This window comes from Nanorana parkeri, unplaced genomic scaffold, assembly GCF_000935625.1.
Source record: "Nanorana parkeri isolate BGI_ZX_2015 unplaced genomic scaffold, ASM93562v1 scaffold415, whole genome shotgun sequence".
Classification (NCBI taxonomy): Eukaryota; Metazoa; Chordata; class Amphibia; order Anura; family Dicroglossidae; genus Nanorana; species Nanorana parkeri.
Window position 1 is genome coordinate 1,141,800 of NW_017306683.1, and position 20,218 is coordinate 1,162,017.

The 20,218-nt window shown below is 41.7% G+C and overlaps 3 protein-coding genes across 3 annotated transcripts in view; 2 read left to right on the forward strand and 1 right to left on the reverse strand.

The window, feature by feature from the left end:
• The window catches only part of IRF6 (interferon regulatory factor 6), a 12,131-nt gene extending 9,681 nt beyond the window's left edge, over positions 1-2,450 (forward strand). The window contains exons 7-8 of the mRNA XM_018559755.1: positions 4-92; positions 1,915-2,450. Coding sequence (XP_018415257.1) covers positions 4-92; positions 1,915-2,205 — 380 coding nt within the window. The 3' untranslated portion in view covers positions 2,206-2,450. The remainder of the gene's footprint in view (positions 1-3; positions 93-1,914) is intronic.
• A 14,263-nt stretch (positions 2,451-16,713) lies between these two features.
• Positions 16,714-17,539, forward strand: CUNH1orf74 (chromosome unknown C1orf74 homolog). The gene has a single exon (XM_018559753.1). The coding sequence runs from the start codon at positions 16,714-16,716 to the stop codon at positions 17,488-17,490; it is 777 nt and encodes a 258-aa protein (XP_018415255.1). The 3' UTR covers positions 17,491-17,539.
• A 2,070-nt stretch (positions 17,540-19,609) lies between these two features.
• Positions 19,610-20,218, reverse strand: part of TRAF3IP3 (TRAF3 interacting protein 3) — a 31,813-nt gene continuing 31,204 nt past the window's right edge. The window contains exon 14 of the mRNA XM_018559754.1: positions 19,610-19,881. Coding sequence (XP_018415256.1) covers positions 19,786-19,881 — 96 coding nt within the window. The 3' untranslated portion in view covers positions 19,610-19,785. The remainder of the gene's footprint in view (positions 19,882-20,218) is intronic.

The following is a 20,218-nucleotide window of genomic DNA, read 5'->3' on the forward strand; positions in this document are numbered from 1 at the left end:
GATCTAAGCAGCCTCCATATGAAATCTACTTGTGTTTTGGAGAAGAATGGCCTGATGGTAAGCCAAAGGAGAGGAAGCTGATTATTGTGCAGGTGAGTCTAGCTATTGCTGCACAACTAGCAAGAAATAATAAATGTGAAGTGAAAAGCTGTTTAAAAGAAATGATAAATGGATGTAAAGTAAGTTATTTGGTACAGCACTATTCAAACTGCCTACAATAAAATGATCCTGGCTAGTGTGCCCCAAAACACCAATCCACAATGTTTTTTTGTGTAACAATTTAACATCATACAATTGTGTTAGATTAGTTACCACCACTTGCCTCACCCTGAAGCAATTTGCAGGTAGAACAGTAGACAAAACAAACTTTGCTGCTTTCATGCAATTATGTATTGTTACTTAACTGTCATTAGAACTATATATCGATCTTAATCAGCTTACCCTTGGGTTCATAAACCTGGCTTGTAGTGTTTTCTGGTTCTACATGCCATGATGTCTCATTCCCATCATCACCCCTATCCCTCCTCTGTTTTCTCTTCAGTGCAGCTCAAGGCCCCAAGCAATCTGTTTAAGTAAATGTATAATATTTTATACATGCACATACACCCTGCTTACACAATTTGTTTTGCTCCCACGGCATGAAAAAAGCAATGCATTCAGAAATGTTGCCAACCACTCCGACTATCTAAGGTAGTAGTAGTCAGCCCACTTCCTGGTAGGCTGAGAAGACCAGAAGTCCAAGAAACCCTCTCACCTAAGAAAAATCAAAGTTTATTTTTTATTGCCATCTGATTGGGAATTTGTGCCTTGGTGTCTGTGTTGGTGACCACACAAAGAACAGAAAAACATCCTTAGTGGGGACACAAATGGCAAAGAGAACCAAATATATCTTATTACCCTTGTCCATTCTATCCAAAAATAATAAAAAAATTCTGAGCTCTCTGAACTGGACATGGACTCAACAAATGAATAACTGCTATGTTCTGGGAATCAATCTAGAATGATTTATTGTGCCAGAGTCTTTGGTATTACTGAGCTGAATTATGTTAGCACATGGGAATTAATGCTTTCTGGGCCAGGTCCTTTTATATACATTTTATTTGGCTACCTCTTCCTGCGTGAAGCAAGTATGTTTTTAATCAGGAGCATAAGGTAGCTCTCAAACATATTAGCAACAACTGGCCACTCTTTTTGAAAAGACAGGTGAAAAATATATAAGGGGTCATTTACACGTGTGTGCACATCTCTATGGCATGCATGCCCTTACAGAGACTGCTCCCAGAAGGGATAGTTAGGGAAATGTTAAAGCTATAGTATTTTAAAATGTATAGATTGGCTAACTCCACTTGGTTTCAGTGTCTTTAACAGTGCACATTCAAACTCTACAAAACTAAGTGCTTTAATAAAGTTTTTTTGTGGATTTCTTGTATTCTTTATTTTAACGTGTTATTCAATACCATCTCTAATAGTTGCCCATATGAATAACAATGTCACGCCTTTTGTAGATATAGTCTCTTGCATTTATTAACATTGTACATTTTATATTTTTACTGCCACATATTTTTGTGTTAACCTGTTTTTATTACCTGCATCCCTACCATTAAATGACCCGAACTTTGAACGCTTTTTTACCCTACTTGACTTTTTTTGGGTAAAGTACTATTTACCATCATTTCTCTTGGTAATCCTTTACCCATTAGACACTTAACATGTCTTGTTCTACACTGTGCTTTTGTGTAGAGGTGGCCATTTTGGTAGAGGAGCAGGGCTTTGCTTACTCTTGTTAGGCACAATTAACCTTTCTCATTGTTCCCCTGTAAGTTAGCAGATCTTTTTTGAGTTCGGGTCCAATTTAAGCTTCATCCATAGTCAATACACTTCAGAGATTAACCTTTTATTTTCTATTGTTCACAGATCATTCCAGTGGTAGCTCGGATGATTCTTGAGATGTTCTCTGGAGATGTAACTCGATCCTTTGAAAGTGGAAGCGTTCGCCTGCAAATTTCTGTTCCTGATATTAAGGATAACATTGTTGCCCACCTCAAACAGCTTTACCGCCTCCTACAGAATCACCAGGGTCCAGACACATGGCCAATGTTACCACATCAGAACATGCAGCAACAAAATCTACAACCACCAAATCTGCACCCTGCAAATATGCAGCCACCAAACCTACATATCGCTCAGGCACTGCAAGCTCAGTGATGCCACGGATCATAACTTTGGGAACTTTGTATATTACCCACTGGAAACTCTCCTTACTCTGCATGGTAGTTGGGACTGTTGAGGCAGATATTGCTTTGACTTTGTTTGCTTTAAGGATGATTTTCAGTATTCTGTTTAATCCTGGAAAGAAGGCCCCGTACAATATTGCAGTCAGCTGTTTGTGCATGTATGAGTCAATGAGTTCTTACCCTGTGTTTTATAGTAGCAGTTCACTGAGATACCTACAGAAAACTTCTAAATGTAAAATATCTAACGCTCTACACTTTAAGACTTCTCGGAAAACTCATTATACCTTTTGAGCGCAGTAGGAGTTATGAGGGTAATAGTTATGTAACATTTATATTTACCTTTTCTGCAGACTTGCTATTTAGATCCACAACAGTGACGTTCCTTGAATGAAATTGCCCCTAGTTAATGCCCCGTGTTCTGCTTGTCAGTTCCCTTGTAAAGTCAGTAGCACATAAACCTTATTCTAACAGGAGCAGCACAAGACAGAGTTCATTGAAAGGAACTTTTGTCAAAGGATCAAATCTGAAAGGCCATAAGTGTAAGGTCATGTTTAGACTTGTCTCAACCCCTATGCCTTTCACCTAAAATTCAAATGTAGTTCTAGGTGAAAGGCTGCTTTATTTTCAGAAATCTATTACCAGTATGTGCCTCAAGAAAGCTGGATTTTCTATGGCATAATCTTTCTGTAGATTTTAATGTGGTCTGAAGAATTTAATACATATTTATTGCTTTTAATGCGTCATAAACCATATTCTGCAGGTTTGTGAATTATAGATGTTAAACAATGTTTTGTTGGAATCACTACACTGTATGCAGAACTATGCAGAGCAAGCTTTTGTACAGCACAATAATTCTTCCAGTACAGTTCTATTCTCCAGAATGCAGATTTTTTATTTTTTTTGGAAAGAGTAAATGTTTCTATTGCTTTCAGACTGGCTGTTGTTTTTCTTTTATCTTTTAAACTTGCTACTGATACTACCCAGCCTGGAGTAAAAAAAGCTTTTGTAACCTCACTGTTGGTGTCAGAACTATCACAAGACTAAAGCTGTCCATACACTGTAATATTTTCTTTGATCAAACTGTGTGGGCCGAACAAAAAAATAACAGATTCCTCCACTTATAAGCATTGACTGAGGAATCTCTTGCTTTCTTCATTGTACTCTTAAGTGCGACCGCTGTCAGAATACCCGAACAGAGCCGGCAGCTCAGTGGCTTCCAGCTCTGTTTGTTCGAAGATTTTCCAACCGCCTCCTTCAATCACGTAATCGAGGGATGTCGCCCAAAAGGGTGTCGACAGCGGCACCCACTGTGTGAATTCTCGATGAAGCGGACAAAATTCGCATAGTAAATGGCCAGCTTTAGACCACTGGTACAAACACCCCAAAACCCACCATCACCACCATAGTGTAATGACTCTCCATCCTAGCAATTAGCCACTTAGGCACTGAGCACTTAATTGTAAGAAGAGAGGGTCAAATGTTTCTCCAAGCCAGGAAGTACCAGCTAACTTGATACTTTCACCTTGAATGAGCAATGGTGCAACTGCAGGTAATAACCAACACTGGTATTGCCATCCAAGGAAAATATACATTTTCATTGGTTTTTTTTCTACTTAATTTTTTTAAAATGTATTTAAAAAAATACATTTGATTTTTTTATTTCTATTTTATATAAACTTTTACTCTTCAAATAAATGTGATAGAGTGTGATGTGTTGCTCTCTCATATCCCACATATTGCACTTTCAGATCCCATACTGCCACCATGATGTGACGCATTACACTCCCAGCCTCGCCCTGTGCTGAGATTTTGTGGCTCACAGGTCAACAATCTAAGCACCAGTAGACAGAGTAAGACCCTGTTCACATTGAGCGATTTATCGCGCGGTAATTCCCGCGATATCGCGCTCCAATGCAATCCAATGGGGCAAAGGCTCCTGCTGTCGCGGGTCGTGTGTCGCTACAGCAGGACCCTTTTTGGAGCGGATTTAGCCGTGATTCAAGCTTGCTCAATGCAAGCTTGAACGCAACATCGCGTGGGAAATCTCATGATGTCGCGCAATATGCAAATCGTGCGACAAACGCGCCATTTGCATATCGCGCAGTGGGAACGGGGCCTTAATGTCACTTCGACAGATTAATTCTGCAGTTAACCCCCTTACACAAAATAAGTGGCCACCACCATCATATTCTGTGAACATGCACTGTTGACAGCATCTGCTGTAGCAATTCTAATCTATAAGAAATGTTTGTGACACTGGAGGCCATGTCCAGATTGGAATGTGACGGACTTTAAAATATGGTAGCCTTCTTCAAAGAGACACGGATTCTTTAATTTCTGATTTTAGCGCATTCGGCTTACTTATTTATAGTATTGTTTTGGTGAAAGAAAAGGGTGCAAGAAAATCTTTACAGAAAAGATGATGCAAAACTGACAATAAGAAACCGCATAATAAACAAGATTAGAGGTGCAAAGTTCCCCTGGTCTTTGGTTTCATGCAGAGTAACCCAATCTGATTTCCTAGTCACCAGCTCCCATGAATTACTCTTTACCATTTTCCTCATAGTTTCGAGGGAAATTACAGCTACTAAGCTGTAGTTTTTATGATGTTTCAGTGGACACTCCCTTAATATCACATTTCTACTTGTATCTTTATTTTCAAATGAAAAGGTTTCACAATCGAACAGCCAACATAATAATTTCATAAAATAATGGTTTCTGATGGCTCTGCTTTGAGCTAATTGTGGGGGTTTTTTTTTTTTTTAAAGGGTGTTCCAATCTGGCCTGTGGATCTTTTATAATTGTCACCTTCTCCACCACAGGCATAAACTCTAAATCTCACCAATTTTATTGCTGATAAATTTGGGAGAAATTAGGGTGGCACTGTGTTTGGTAAGACTTTCCCATTTTTCCCACTGATTTTGGGATTCTTCAGACCTTATTATTACACAGGTTCACTCGTAACACAATTGCAGTACAAGATTTATCGCAAGGTTGGATCAGCGGTAATTAAAAGAAAGCAATTGGACGAATTGCAGTAATCGACCGCATGTATTTTCGTCTGCGCATGGGCAGTGTAAATCGTAAAAGTATTGCAATGAGGTTCTGTATTGGCTTCTTTCCTCAATTCCTATCCTGTGTTTTGGCTCCTATTACCTCATTGATGTGTTGAAGACTGCCATTTAACATGTCCTTGCCAGAGTCTTCAACGAAATAAGGAGGAGCCAACACACAGGAGGGAATCGAGGATAGACCCCAATACTGAACCTCATTCCACTATTGACGTTCAATACTGTGCGTGCGCTGATTGGTGCACACTTTAAGAGAAGATCTAGAGTGGTTGATTTGACTGTGGGTGTGACCCAAATAATGGGTCAACATATGCAGTAAATGTGAGTGAGATATCCAGTCCAACAAAGAAGGTGAGAGAATGGGCACAGAGGGGCAGGGATTACTCACTAATGAGGTGGTCAACATGTGGAATATCCTAAACGCAGTCACACAGACTTTTTGGAATATAGCAGGGATCGTCATGCACGACACAGAATTTTAGTTTAGTTACAGATTATTTAACATTTGCGAGTTTGCATGGATATTGACACTTGTAATCTAATAGTATAGCTAGGGTTTAGAATAGTGTTGCGCTTGTTCTATGTTTTCTTTGCAGGTTTGATGTATTATACATTTGAAGTGCTGGCAAGCTGTAGGTAAGCTTAGGATTTGTCACAAACCAAAGCAGAAGTACCCCATCAGTACTTCGTTGGGCCACCTTTTGCCTTCAATACTGCGGCGATTCTTCTTGGCATTGACTCCACGAGATGTTGAAAGGCGATGCGAGGAATCTGATAACACTAATTTGATGCACAGTTGCCCTTCTGTTGTCTTGTACTGACGGCCACAATTCGCGGCGTTCAGACCCACATTTTCGGCTGACAGTCCAGTCTTTAAACACTTTAACAACAGCTGCTCTTGAACATTTAACGAATTGTGCTGTTTTGCTGATACTCGCTCCATGGCTTGAGCGCCAACAATCATCCCATGTGCAAAGGCTGTTAAATTGCGTTGTTTACCCGTATCTTCAGAAAAAAACCCTTCTACTGTCGTGGTAAACAACCTGCTTCCCTATTTATAATGGTCTGGCCCTCTAGCAACTTCACCGCAAAATTATAGCTAATTTGCCTACAAACGTCAGGTGGTCATAATAATCTGGCCACTCAGTGTGTAAAAATATATATACATTTTTTTTTTGTTAATATGGATATTTTAAAATGATTTAGAATAATGAGTGAACTTTAATAAAGAAATATATATTTGCATTGCATCGGTCAAGGCATTGATCCTCTGTTTATAAGGAGTATTAATGTGATACACAAGCAGGATCTTGGGTCAATTAAAGATAATAAAAGAGAAGAAACAAATGTGGATTAAAATTGAACATCTAATACAGAAAAACAAATCTTATTATATTGCTAAGAAATTTTAGTGGTTTCTAATATTTAATTTAGTCACAAATTAACCATTTGGGGTTTCAAGAGGCGCTGAGAAATGTAATTATGTTTAAAACAACATCTATTTATTGATTCAAACAACACATTAAAAATCATAATAAATATAGTAAAACATGTAGAAGAATCCATAAATTATCCCCTCAAAAGATAAACCTCCTGCAGCCACATACGTGATTAGTATCCATTGATTATTAAAATTGTATCAAGAATGTCCATATTGAATCTCATTATACAATCTTTACGCTGTGGCATGTTTTGTTCCCGATGGGTTTCGCTGATGTGCTTCCTCGGCGGACCAGAGGTAACTCATCAAGGGGTGTCAGCATACGCACTGGATCGCATTACAGCAGGCTCAGTTTTTTGTGGGGCGTGGAAGGGGCGTTTTAATGCATTCAATTAGCTTAACTATTAATAATACTGTATTTTATTTGTGTAGCACTTAGCTGTAGATCCTCAAATCTTCTCTGAATTGGTGCGGACACTGTCCTTCCTTCTGGTGGCTACTTTTGTTCCCCATGGTCCCTGTATGTGTTGTAAAGTAGGCACCACTCCAAGACTTCAATCTCACATATGATATACTAATGTAGCGCTCACCCCCGAAGGAGCCGCTGGATGATCGGGTCTTCTGTTTCACCTCTGTGACACACCACAAGCAATGAACCCACAGCACACCTTGTGAAGTTTTATAACAGATTTAATGACTATGGAATAGAACAAACACTTAACGGCTCCCCAATCACATGTAATACAACCAATAACAGGATAAGGCAATCTGACACGCAGCAGCAATCTATTGCATGCAGGAAAGCCTGCAATGTCAGAATGTCTCAGATAATATACTTAGATTGAATGCAATCAACATTGATATCTTTACTTAAAAGTATCTACTCCACTCTAAACTACTGGCCAGTAGTACTGTCCTAGGCTAGCCAACGTTGGGGCCCTTGCTGTATAGCAGATGTGAACAATAAACAGGGTGTCACTGCGGCCAAAGGCCTCTCACCACTCCTCAGATCAAAGGGGAAGAGATGAAGTCTGCTGGCAGAAGCTGGATGTCCTCTTTCTCTATCAGGTCGATTCTGGCAAAAGGTGCAGTCATCTGGGTCCCTTGTAAGAAGTTTTCACTCACTCAGGATACTGGCAGTCGTCTCCCTCTGGATGGCTGGATCACCCCAGTGGCTGGTTCGGCAGTGCGACTAGGCCTCGATGTCCTTTGCGTTAACCAAGTCACCGGACCTCACTTCAGGCACTCGATCGGGTCCTCTCCGATTCAGCAACTCAGATCAGTCTCTCTATAGACGGCTGCACAGAGCCTGTGTGTCCCTATATGTCAGCGGTGACCACACAGCTCTGTTTCACACAGTCTTAACCCACACAGGGTTACACAGGTCTGTCCTCTTCAGATGGCTGTCCCAGACTGAGGCTGCTCTGCAGTTGCAACCCATAAGGCTCCTGTTTCCTCCCCACAGCCTCCTGGGTAATGCAGTTCTCAAAAATCCTTTCAGCCAAACGTATCCAAATCAGCTCTGTATACAGTCTCCACAACCTGTGCTCTCTGGCTCCACCTACAGCTGCAATATCTTTCCTCTTAAAGGACCTGACACCACAATAGGGCTACATTAATATGTATTGAGATTGTAGTCCATCACAGGAGCAAGCTTGGAGTGGTGGCTACTTTACTTTTGTTCTCCATGGTACCTGTGTGTGTTGTAGCCACCCTCCAGAAGGAAGGACAGTGTCAGCCCCAATTCAGAGATGATTTGAGGATCTACAGCTGAGTGATATACAATTAAGATATATTGTTGATAATAGTTAAGGTACTTGAATGCAATTTTAAGATTTAACTCCTTTAAGCAGCTTGAAGCTTTGCAAATGCTTTTTAAAAGCTTTCTGTACACACTGCTCTCCTGCAAGCCGTGCACAAAGCCTAAACACGCTCCTACAAATCTGGCTGTAGCACTTTATCCAGCCTGGCTCACCACGGTACTATTTTATCAGTATACTCGTGGGCAGCATATCAATAAATGTTTACATGTTAAAAATAAATGTTTTTTATATTTGGGAATCAAACAGCAACACCATCCATTAGTTTGAAAAGCACTACGTTAGGCTTACAGAATGCTGGGATTATTTACTGTGTGTGTAGACTGCTGTCTATAGATTGTAAGGAATTGTTTCAATATAGATTACTTTGTAAGAACAGCGGAATAGAAATGGCAGCTACATCTAACAATTTGAAGCTAGTTTGCTTTGTGTTTATGCTCAAGGCATGTAAAACCCCATTACAGTAAAGCCAGTTTGTCTCTGACCTACATTCAGCTTAGGCATTTTAACAATCCGCTTGACTTCTGCACTGTGAGCTAAATAGCCTCACTAATTAGCTCACTAAACTACTAAACTCCACCGTTAACAACTATCAGACTGGATCCAGGGGCTCCCCAGTGGATGCAACTTGCAAATTCAGAAGCGGTATTGACTTCTCATGTAACTGGAAGAACAAAACAATGCAAATGTTTGTGAAAAATACAGCATCGGTAGTCTTCCCATTGGGGTACAGGAGGACTTGAGGTCGTAAACGTCAATACCTGTACTGTATCCACTGGCCCTGGATCCAGTTGGATAGTTGTTAATGTTGGAGTTTAGTAGATTAGTGAGGTTATTTAGCTCACAGTGCAGAAGTCAAGCGGATTTTTAAAAAGCCTAAGCTGCATGTAGGTCAGAGACAAACTGGCTTTGCAGTCATGGGGTTTTACATGCCTTGAACATACACCTATCAGCCATAACATTATGACCATTGAGCGGTGAAGTGATTATCTCATTACAATGTCACCTGGGAGTGGGTGGGATATATTAGGCAGCAAGTGAACATTTTGTTCCTGAAGTAGTGTTGGAAGCAGAAAAAATGGGCAATGTAAGGATTTGAGCGACATTCACAAGGGCCAATTTGTGATAGCTCCTTGATTGGGTCAGAGCAACTGCAAAACCTCACCTCTTGTTGAATGTTCCCAGCCTGCAGTGGTCAGGACCTACTAAAAGTGGGCCAGGTAAGGAAAACTGGTGAACCAGCGACAGGAGAGCAAAGTCTGGCCCGTGTAGTCCGATCCAAAACAACTACTGCAGCACAAATTGTGAAAAAGTCAATGCTGGTTCTGATAGAAGGGTAGATAGAACCCCCTTAGTGCATCACAGTTTGTTGCGCTTACCGGGGGTGCCCATGCTGACGTGTTCATTACCAAAAGCGTCTACAATGGGCACGTGAGCATCAGAACTGGACCATGGATTAATGGAAGAAGGTGGCCTTGTCTGATGAATCAGGTGGCCTCCAAATTCTCCTGATCTTAATACAATCGAGCATCTGTGGCATGTGCTGGAAAAGTGTCCAATCCATGGAGGCCTCACCTCGCAACTTACAAGACTTAAAGGATCTGCTACTTGGTGCCAGATGTCACAGCATACCTTCAGAGGTCAAGTGGAGTCCGTGCCTCGATGGGTCAAAGCTGTTTTGGCAGCAATAAGGGGACCTACTCGATATTTGGCAGAAGGCTGATCGGTGTAACTAGCTGCACATTGTTAGATGTAACTTCCATCTCCATACTGTTGTTCTCACACATTATTCATTTTTCAAACAGGATGGTAAACATACACTATATTGCCAAACATATTGGGACTCCCCTCTAAATCATTGGATTCAGGTGTGCCAATCACCTCCATGATCACAGGTGTATAAAATCAAGCACCTATGCATGCAGACTGCTTCTACAAACACTTGTGAAAGAATGGGTCGCTCTCATGAGCTCAGTGAAGTCAAGCGTGTTACTGTGATAGGTTGTCATCTGTGCAATAAGTCCATCCATGGAATTTCCTTGCTACTAAATATTCCACGGTCAACTGTTAGTGGTATTATAACAAAGTGGAAGCAACTGGGAACAACAGCAACTCAGCGGTAGGCCACGTAAAATGACAGAGCGGGGTCAGCGCATGCTGAAGTCACCAACTGTATGCAGAGTCAATAGCTACAGACCTTCAAACCTTGTGTGGCCTTCAGATTGGCACAACAGCACTGCGTAGAGAGCTTCATGGAATGGGTTTCCATGGCCGAGCAGCTGCATCCAAGCCTTACATCACCAAGTGCAATGCAAAGTGTCGGATGCAGTGGTGTAAAGCACGCCGCCACTGGACTCTAGAGAAGTGGAGACGTGTTCTCTGGAGTGACCAAACATGCTTCTCTGTCTGGCAATCCGATGGACGTGTCTGGGTTTGGGGGTTGCCAGGAGAACAGTACTTGCCGGACTGCATTGTGCCGAGTGTAAAGTTTTGTGGAGGGGGGATTATGATGTGGGGTTGTTTTTCAGGGATTGGGCTTGGCCCCTTAGTTCCTGTGAAGGGAACTCTTAAGGCATCAGCATACCAAGACATTTTGGACAATTTTATGCTCCTAACTTTGTGGGAACAGTTTGGGGATGGCCCCTTCCAGTTCCAACATGACTGCGCACCAGTGCACAAAGCAAGGTCCATAACACATGGATGAGCGATTTTGGGGTGGAGGAACTTGACTAGCCAGCACAGAGTCCTGACCTCAACCCGATAGAACACCATTGGGATGAATTATAACGGAGACTGCGAGCCAGGCCTTCTCGTCTAACATCAGTACCTGACCTCACAAATGCACTTGTGGAAGAATGGTCAAACTTTCCCATAGACAGACTCATAAACCTTGTGGACAGGCTTCCCAGAAGAGTTGAAGCTGTTATAGCTGCAAAGGGTGGGCCAACTCAATATTGAACCCTACGGACTAACACTGGGATGCCATTAAAGTTCTTGTGCGTGTAAAGGCAGGCATCCCAATACTTTTGGCAATATAGTGTACATTAGGACTTTTTTGTCAAATATGTGACACGTGGTAATATATGCAGGGAAAGGGACTGGAGGACTCTGAAGAAAGATGGGAATCCAGGGAGATATGTATATCATGCAAGGTGACAGCAGGATGAGAAGAGAAAAAACTGGGTATCTTCCTTGATTTTATGGTGATTGGCATGGCTGCCTTCATATCGGGTCAGCCAGGGGTTAATATGCAACTTACAGTGTTGAGGAGCAGTACAAGGCTGCAGACACACACATGGATTGTGTATGGAGACTCACACAGGGGTTGTGTATAAGGAGTCCCACATGGATTGTGTATGCAGACTCACACAGGGGTTGTGTATAAGGAGTCACACATGGATTGTATATGCAGACTCACACAGGGGTTGTGTATAAGGAGTCACAAATGGGTTGTGTATAAGGAGTCACAAATGGGTTGTGTATGCAGACTCACACAGGGGTTGTGTATAACGAGTCACACATGGATTGTATATGCAGACTCACACAGGGGTTGTGTATAAGGAGTCACACATGGATTGTATATGCAGGCTCACACAGGGGTTGTGTATAAGGCCTCGTTCACACCTGACCGCTCGACGAACGCTCTACAAAACGGTCAAAAATGTAAATTGCATTGTAGTCAATGCCCTCGTTCCCACCTTGGCGTATTTCCGTCCGTCCCTAACGCCCTACAAAACGGCCCACGCCTGAAAAGGTCCCGGGACTACTTTGGGCCGTTTTGTAGGGCGTTTTCCATTGGGATACAGCCAAGTAGCCTTTGGAATCGCGCGACAGACGCGCATATTACAATACGCCTAGGTGTGAATGGGGCCTAAGGAGTCACAAATGGATTGTATATGCAGACTCACACAGGGGTTGTGTATAAGGAGTCACACATGGATTGTATATGCAGACTCACACGTGGATTGTGTTAGTAGACTCACACAGGGATTGTGTATAACGAGTCACACATGGATTGTGTATGCAGACTCACACAGGGGTTGTGTATAAGGAGTCACACATGAATTGTGTATGTAGACTCACACAGGGGCTGTGTATAAGGAGTCACACATGGATTGTGTATGCAGACTCACACATGGATTATGTATAAGGAGTCACACATGGATTGTATATGCAGACTCACACAGGGGTTGTGTATAAGGAGTCACACATGGATTGTGTATGCAGACTCACACATGGATTGTGTATGCAGACTCACACAGGGGTTGTGTATAAGGAGTCACAAATGGATTGTGTATGCAGACTCACACAGGGGTTGTGTATAAGGAGTCACACATGGATTGTGTATGCAGACTCACACATGGATTGTGTATAAGGAGTCACACACGTATTGTATATGGAGACTCACACATGGATTGTGTATAAGGAGTCACACATGGATTGTGTATGCAGACTCACACTGGATTGTGTATAAGGAGTCACACATGGATTGTATATGCAGACTCACACAGGGGTTGTGTATAAGGAGTCACACATGGATTGTGTATGCAGATTCACACATGGATTGCATAGGCAGACTTACATAGGGGTTGTGTATAAGGAGTCACAAAATGATTGTCCATAGGGCTCACACAGGGTTAAACCTCCCCCCACTTCCCATTTTACTGGCACACACTGTACGGAAGATCCCTGCAAACTGTCTGGAGCAGATCAATTCCGCACACCGGATACTCTGTATATGACACTCCATACATCGAGCTGCACTGACACAGACACCGGAAGAGGCGGGATGTTTCTTCCCCAGACTTGCTGTTCTACGGGTGAGCCGTCCATCACGGAAGAAACCACTGACAGATCACATGGAAGGGGTGTCACCGATCTCAGCAAGGCTACTAAAGCAGGTAATATCTGCCACACAGAACACTATTCATAGTACTGCTTATAACTTCCATCTATTACACATTATAGTACCTTACATGTGCTGGGTTTCTACTAATACTGATTACTCTCCACCCCCTTGTTCAAAGTGGTACATCGCCGTCTGCCATTAAAGGGAAAGTACAGTTATTTAAAATAATTACTGGAGCCCCACTGCAAGGGTTAACTGCTCGTTTTGGTCTAATGGCCAGAATAGAGAAGATATACTTGCCTGATCCTAGGTCCTGTGGCAGTGACTGGTCACCTCTCTGCTCCAGCTGTGGTATGTCCTTGGGCATCTTCACGTTAATGCAAGTGAATGGTCTGCATTGGATGTGATGATGTCACAGGTGATTAGACCACCGGAGCTAGGGGAGGAAGAGGCTGCAGAGAGCAGTCTAGCAGCCAAGCGGGACCGAGGATCAGGTGAGTATATTTTTTATTTTAGCCCCTAAACCAAAATGAACAGTTAACCCTTACAGTGTGAGGTTAGCCCCACTGCAAGGGTTCATTTTTTGGACTCCTCCATCTACACCCTCTTTTTTTTCTTTAGAAGTACATTTTTGTATTTTTTTAAATAACATTATATAACAAGACATGCAGCTGTTAAACTTCTGGACCCGCACATGTGCATTACAGGCAAATAGCCTGTAACATTTCTGGACTCCTCTTCTGCGCTTGCACATTCAGCCGACCACGTCCATAATGCTGGGGTTAGACATTAAGGGTCCTCCTCCTTTGCAGCCATTGGTTGCTACAACCGCTGGGCGGTCCTAGCAACCAGTGACAAATGTCTTCCAGCTGCCATCATTACAGGAGGACATCCATAATGCTGGGGTATGACATTAAGGGTCCTCCTCCTTTGCAGTCATTGGTTGCTACAACCGCTGGGAGGTCCTAGCAACTAGTGACAAATATCTTCCAGCTGCCATCATTACAGGAGGACATCCATAATCCTGGGGTATGACATTAAGGGTCCTCCTCCTTTGCAGTCATTGGTTGCTACAACCGCTGGGAGGTCCTAGCAACTAGTGACAAATGTCTTCCAGCTGCCATCATTACAGGAGGACATCCATAATGCTTGGATGTTCATCCTCTCCTGCGTTTGGGCGGACGAACCAGGAGAGGGATACCGTTGTGCAAGAGATAAGATATGACCATAAAATGAGACCGCACAAAATGATCAAGGCTATGGGCCTGACTCTCACCTGATATGATACATAAATTGGGCAAACTCTTCAATAGTTCTTTATGGGTATCCTTCGGGCATCCTGTATCTTTGTGGTGATCCGTTGGTAATGACTGACCTGTATTTTGTTTTGGCTATATTCCCAACCTTTAAGTACCTCACTCTCCTGAAGAAGCATAGACTGTGAAACACATCAAGGACTGGACCATTACTTTATAATTTATGAAAAAGCTACAGGTGTGTGATTTGAATATAATATGTGTTGATGTAATAGGTTCAGGAGGCATTACTTAGATCAGGGGTCAGGAACCTTTTACACCCCGAGTGCCATTTTTGCAACCATCAGACAACCGGGTGCCAATGAACAATAGTGCACCGTAGTAGTTAAATATCAATTTTTACACTCATAGTTGTAGTGCTAATAGTAAGTTAAACTCACTAATTATTTTAATTTGTTTACCTTGCCATTAGCAGCACAACTATAAGTGAAAAAAATTAATAACTGGTGCACACTTAAAAAAAATATGTTCATATTTACATGTGCTGAAAAGTAAACTGGACTTACAGTTTCAGTGCGATCCCTGTGCCTGTATTCCATGGCTCCGTTGTGCTATGTCCAGCCTGTAGGATGTTACTTTCAGCTGATGTCAGACCAGCAGCAATGCACGGTAGACCTCAGACCAGTACCAATACATGCATTGCATTGCAGACCTCAGACCAGCACCAATACATGCATTGCATGGCAGACCTCAGATCAGCACCAATACATGCATTGCATGGCAGACCTCAGACCAGCACCAGTACATGCATTGCATTGCAGACCTCAGACCAGCACCAACACATGCATTGCATTGCAGACCTCAGACCAGCACCAACACATGCATTGCATTGCAGACCTCAGACCAGCACCAACACATGCATTGCATGGCAGACCTCAGACCAGCACCAACACATGCATTGCATAGCAGACCTCAGACCAGCACCAATACATGCATTGCATGGCAGACCTCAGATCAGCACCAATACATGCATTGCATGGCAGACCTCAGACCAGCACCAGTACATGCATTGCATTGCAGACCTCAGACCAGCACCAACACATGCATTGCATTGCAGACCTCAGACCAGCACCAACACATGCATTGCATGGCAGACCTCAGACCAGCACCAACACATGCATTGCATAGCAGACCTCAGACCAGCACCAATATACAGCAGACCTCACGGCAGGTGTGGTGTTATTTGCTTTGGAGGATTCTACATAACAATGTTTAGGTAGCTGGGACATGTCAAAGTAACATCCACATGAATGGCAGGACCCAAGGTTTCCTAGCAGAGGAGCTATTGTAACAAGATAATCAGGTTATTCACTTGTCAGTGGTCATAATGTTACGGCTGATTGGAGTATATACATAATAAGCAAATATGGACATATATAATTCTAAATAGAAACAAGGTGTTTATTATATTAACACACAGAGATTTGAAAGCCAATATTCTATTACATACCATGGGACCGCTTTTAGACATTTGTACCCCTTATTCCGGAGTCATTATAGTCTGTTTCTGTGCACTTCAATTCATTTTAGTGTATTTTATTCTAAAAAAAATATTTGTTTGATAAACATTTGCATAAATATCTTGTCTCATAAAAAATTACAACTCACATTTTTTTTTTATTCTACTAGGCCTCTGCTTTCAGAAATTATATAATTGCTTGAGGGTTTCTAGCCCAAAATTCAGATTTCATCATGCGTGTGTAAAATGTAAGACATTTCTACAGACGGGAAGTCCACAGAGGGCCCCAGTAGTGGTAGAAGTTAGAATTATCAGACCTGCTAATGCCTGGTGATGACATGCAATCTTGTGTTGCTGATAGTGTTTGATGGACTCTTAGGTGCCCCCAACTTACTGTAAAGACACTTTGATCAGATTCATTTTATTTTAAGTCTTCAAAGAATGTGGTCTTTGAGTTATACTATTGATCTCAAATGTACTTTGTGTTACAGGCTTTACGGTCGAGTCCCTGCTCCCTTACATAATGGCCCTCGTAAAGGATCTGTATTTGGCTGCTAAGCACCACCTGAAAGAGAAGAAGAGATCGCTGGCCCTGAAACTTGCTGCTGAGATACTGTTTGTAGACTGCGGACTGAAGCCTGGTTTTCTATATGATCTCAGTGGAGCTGGTGTGGAAGAAATTCAGGGATACCTCAAGGCGCTTCATCAGATGGGTTTCATAAAGGGGCCTCTCCATGTTCTTAACATGGCAGACACTGTTCTTATTGTCAATGTGTCAAGCACTGTGTCTTATCTGAGGTTGCTATTGGATAGGGAAGATTTACATGTAATAGATGTTTCTGCCAAACTTAAGCAGCCAGAGATGTTTAACCAAGATAGACTTTGCCAGATCAGATCCCAACTTTCAGACCTCCTGACACTTCTGAAGCCTAATCAGGATACAAAGCCAGATATTATATCCATAGGAGACATCCCCTGTCCGGAGTGGAACCTCTGCACCATGTTTGGTTTCCTTCTGCACTTTCCTGCTGTCTACTGGTTTGACACCTCAAAAAGCTTTGAGAATTGCTTATCTTTCACACCCCTCAAACATTTTACTGTCCAGACTACATGCCCTAAGGTTGGACTCCAGAAAATACAAGTTTATTCTTTCACCATTCCAGAGTCTGTCTATCAGTCTGTACAGACACTCCTGCAGACGTGGATCGAGGGCCTTAGACAGATGTTTCATGCACAAGGTCATTTCACAGACCTTGAAATTATCACAGAAACTGTAACACTGCCAGCTGTTGCTCTCTGATACAGTGTGTAAATATTATAAATGTTCACAGCATGTCCAACATGTTATGTGTTTGCTTTTCACTACTGTAAAATTTACTGCTAGACTTTCTGATAACACACTATCAACTCTAGTCAAAGTAACAGGCAGAATGTTATTATAAAAGGGGAAAAGAATAGTAGTCTGGTATATATTTTTTTTTTTTATAGTCAAGACCAGAAGATAGTCTTTCATTTTAAATAAATGGAATATGAAGTATGTTTTGTATTCTCAATACAAGCCACCAGGTGGACCTCCTTTTGCACGTATTATGAGCTGTACCTATCTGTTTTGCTATAAAAAAACAACAACACATTTTTGTTTTTTTAACAAAGCTCAGTAGCTCAAGCTAAAAATTTACACTCACAAAAAAATTAGTTTGGAAAATGACTCATCTCCCCACCTTACTTCTCATCTGTTAGGGCAGACGGGGTCTAAGGACCCATTCACACCGCATACAGATCATCACCAGACCAGATCGTTCCCAGACACAAAATGCATCCTAATGTATACCTATGCTATTTCTGGCCTCTGTTCATACCGGCGCAGTCCATTTCAGACCAGACCAGAGAAATACTGCATGTCTGGTCTGGAATGCACTGGAACTGCAGACAGGTTCACACCATTTTCCGGACCAGATCTGGCCTGGAAAATGGTGTGAACCTGCCCTAAAAGGGAATAGCTCATGTTGTGCTCTGTTTGTTACAGGAATGCACTATATATTCATTATTGTGTTAATTTGTAGCATTATATTACTATTAACAGTAAAAAACTAAATAAATACCGGTTTAAAGCCCAATTATGGGCAAAACATGAACCTACTCCCATTCCTCCATACCCCTCTAAAACTGATCATTGGCATGTAGAAAAAAATAAATCTAAATGTCCTTTTTACTTCTCTAAAGCCACAGTTATGTGATGCTGTAGTCTGTTCTCTTTAAATGAGGTGGGGTCCTTACGTGGGTGTCCAAGTCACTGCCTGCATGACAGACACTTCTGATTGGCTATCAAATAGCAGGGCCCTCTTGGGATCCAGAAGAGACGCGACATCAGCGCAAGGAGAATGTCAGAGGAGGGCCAGCACGGGCACATCTACCCTACTGTGTTATATACCTTCACATGTGGAAACAGCATTGTTGAGGGATCTGGATCTAAGTGAGTATGTCTTGCTTCACACGGTGGGCAAAAACATGCAGGATGGGTTAGAAGGTAGTGTCCATATTTTGCTTTGAGTTGAAGAAAAAAAAATGTAGTATCAAAGACACCAGTTTAATTTAGTTTGCTGCAGGATGCAGCTTTGCTGATGGTGTGTTGAGCTCTTTGGCTTTTTATAAGCTTTCTGCTACATGTATCAGGGACTAATTGGTGGGCATTAGGGACACACACTGATCAGACCCATATTGCAGTAATGAACACTGTGAATCAGTGACTTCATCAAAATGAATGACAGCTAATGAAGAACTAAAGCAGCATCCTACTTTATCATGTTAACCGAGCATTTATCCGTGCTTGAAACCTGTTTATCTATAACATATTGAGGAAGTGGTGTGGCCAAATATATACGAAGAAACACAAAATCTAACTTTCTCCAATCATCTTCCAGGCCAGCAACCTAAGTAGGCTTGCTGTCCTGGAAGATTCATAGAAATCCCGTTATCGGTAAGTTTATAACGGAACATTTTTGAAATTGCACATGTAACTGCTGGTTGTTTGTTGGGAAGCTATAACAAAATAATACCAGGCTTGTGTTATGTGGCCATTTTGAAACCCGAATGTCCTTATTTAACAAACTGTGCAAGTAAGTTCCATTTACTGAAGCTGGACTGTTACAAGATAGATTGTGACTGGTTGCTTGGGATTCTACACCTTGTTCTTAGTACTGTTTTACTGAGTAGATGTGATCATTTGTAGTGAATTTTAATTATTTAAAATCAGCATACACATTGTTATAAAGGAATACCTACACTTTTTGCCCCCTCCCATGACCGAACCTTCCCTCCTGCCCACAGATACTTACCTGGATCCAAAATCTTCAGCTCCACTGCACCTTGTGTCACAGCTGTACCTACTTTTCAGTAGGAAGGTAAATATTATTATATTTGAAATCAGAATACCAAGCCATGTTTTATTAAATATAGTTGAATTGTATTTGGAGGTAACATTTTAAATGGCACATTTGTGTAACTCTGCCTTAAATGTAGAAAACAATTGTAAAGAAATATAAAAACAGTAAACAAAGAACAACTTGCTGTAACAAACTTGAGGTAGTCCTAAGTTTCAGTGCAGAAAATGTTCCATTTCAGTGGAGAAAAGGTACGCAGTTACTGCAGCAAATACTATCACCAAGACTGGCATCCAACATGAACAGCGTCTCTGTGGGAAGAAGTAGTTCAATAAGCATGCAGTAGAAGTATTAAACTTGACATGATGTTTATTTTAATTTCCAATAATACCATTTCCACCCTAATTTAATGTCTCTCCACCAATTGTAGCAGGCACGTTTCGTTGTACTGACAAGTAGACATTACTATTCTCTTTTCAGATGTCATATGGCCCAATGCTTTCACTTACCCAATTCAAATAAGTCCAGTTTTAAGAGGCAATGTAGATTATTCTAATTTATTTTGCACCATATTGCAAAGTGCTTTAAAATCTGGGATATCATAATTGCTTTGAAGTTATTACTTTTTTTGTTATTCTGGCATTTTTT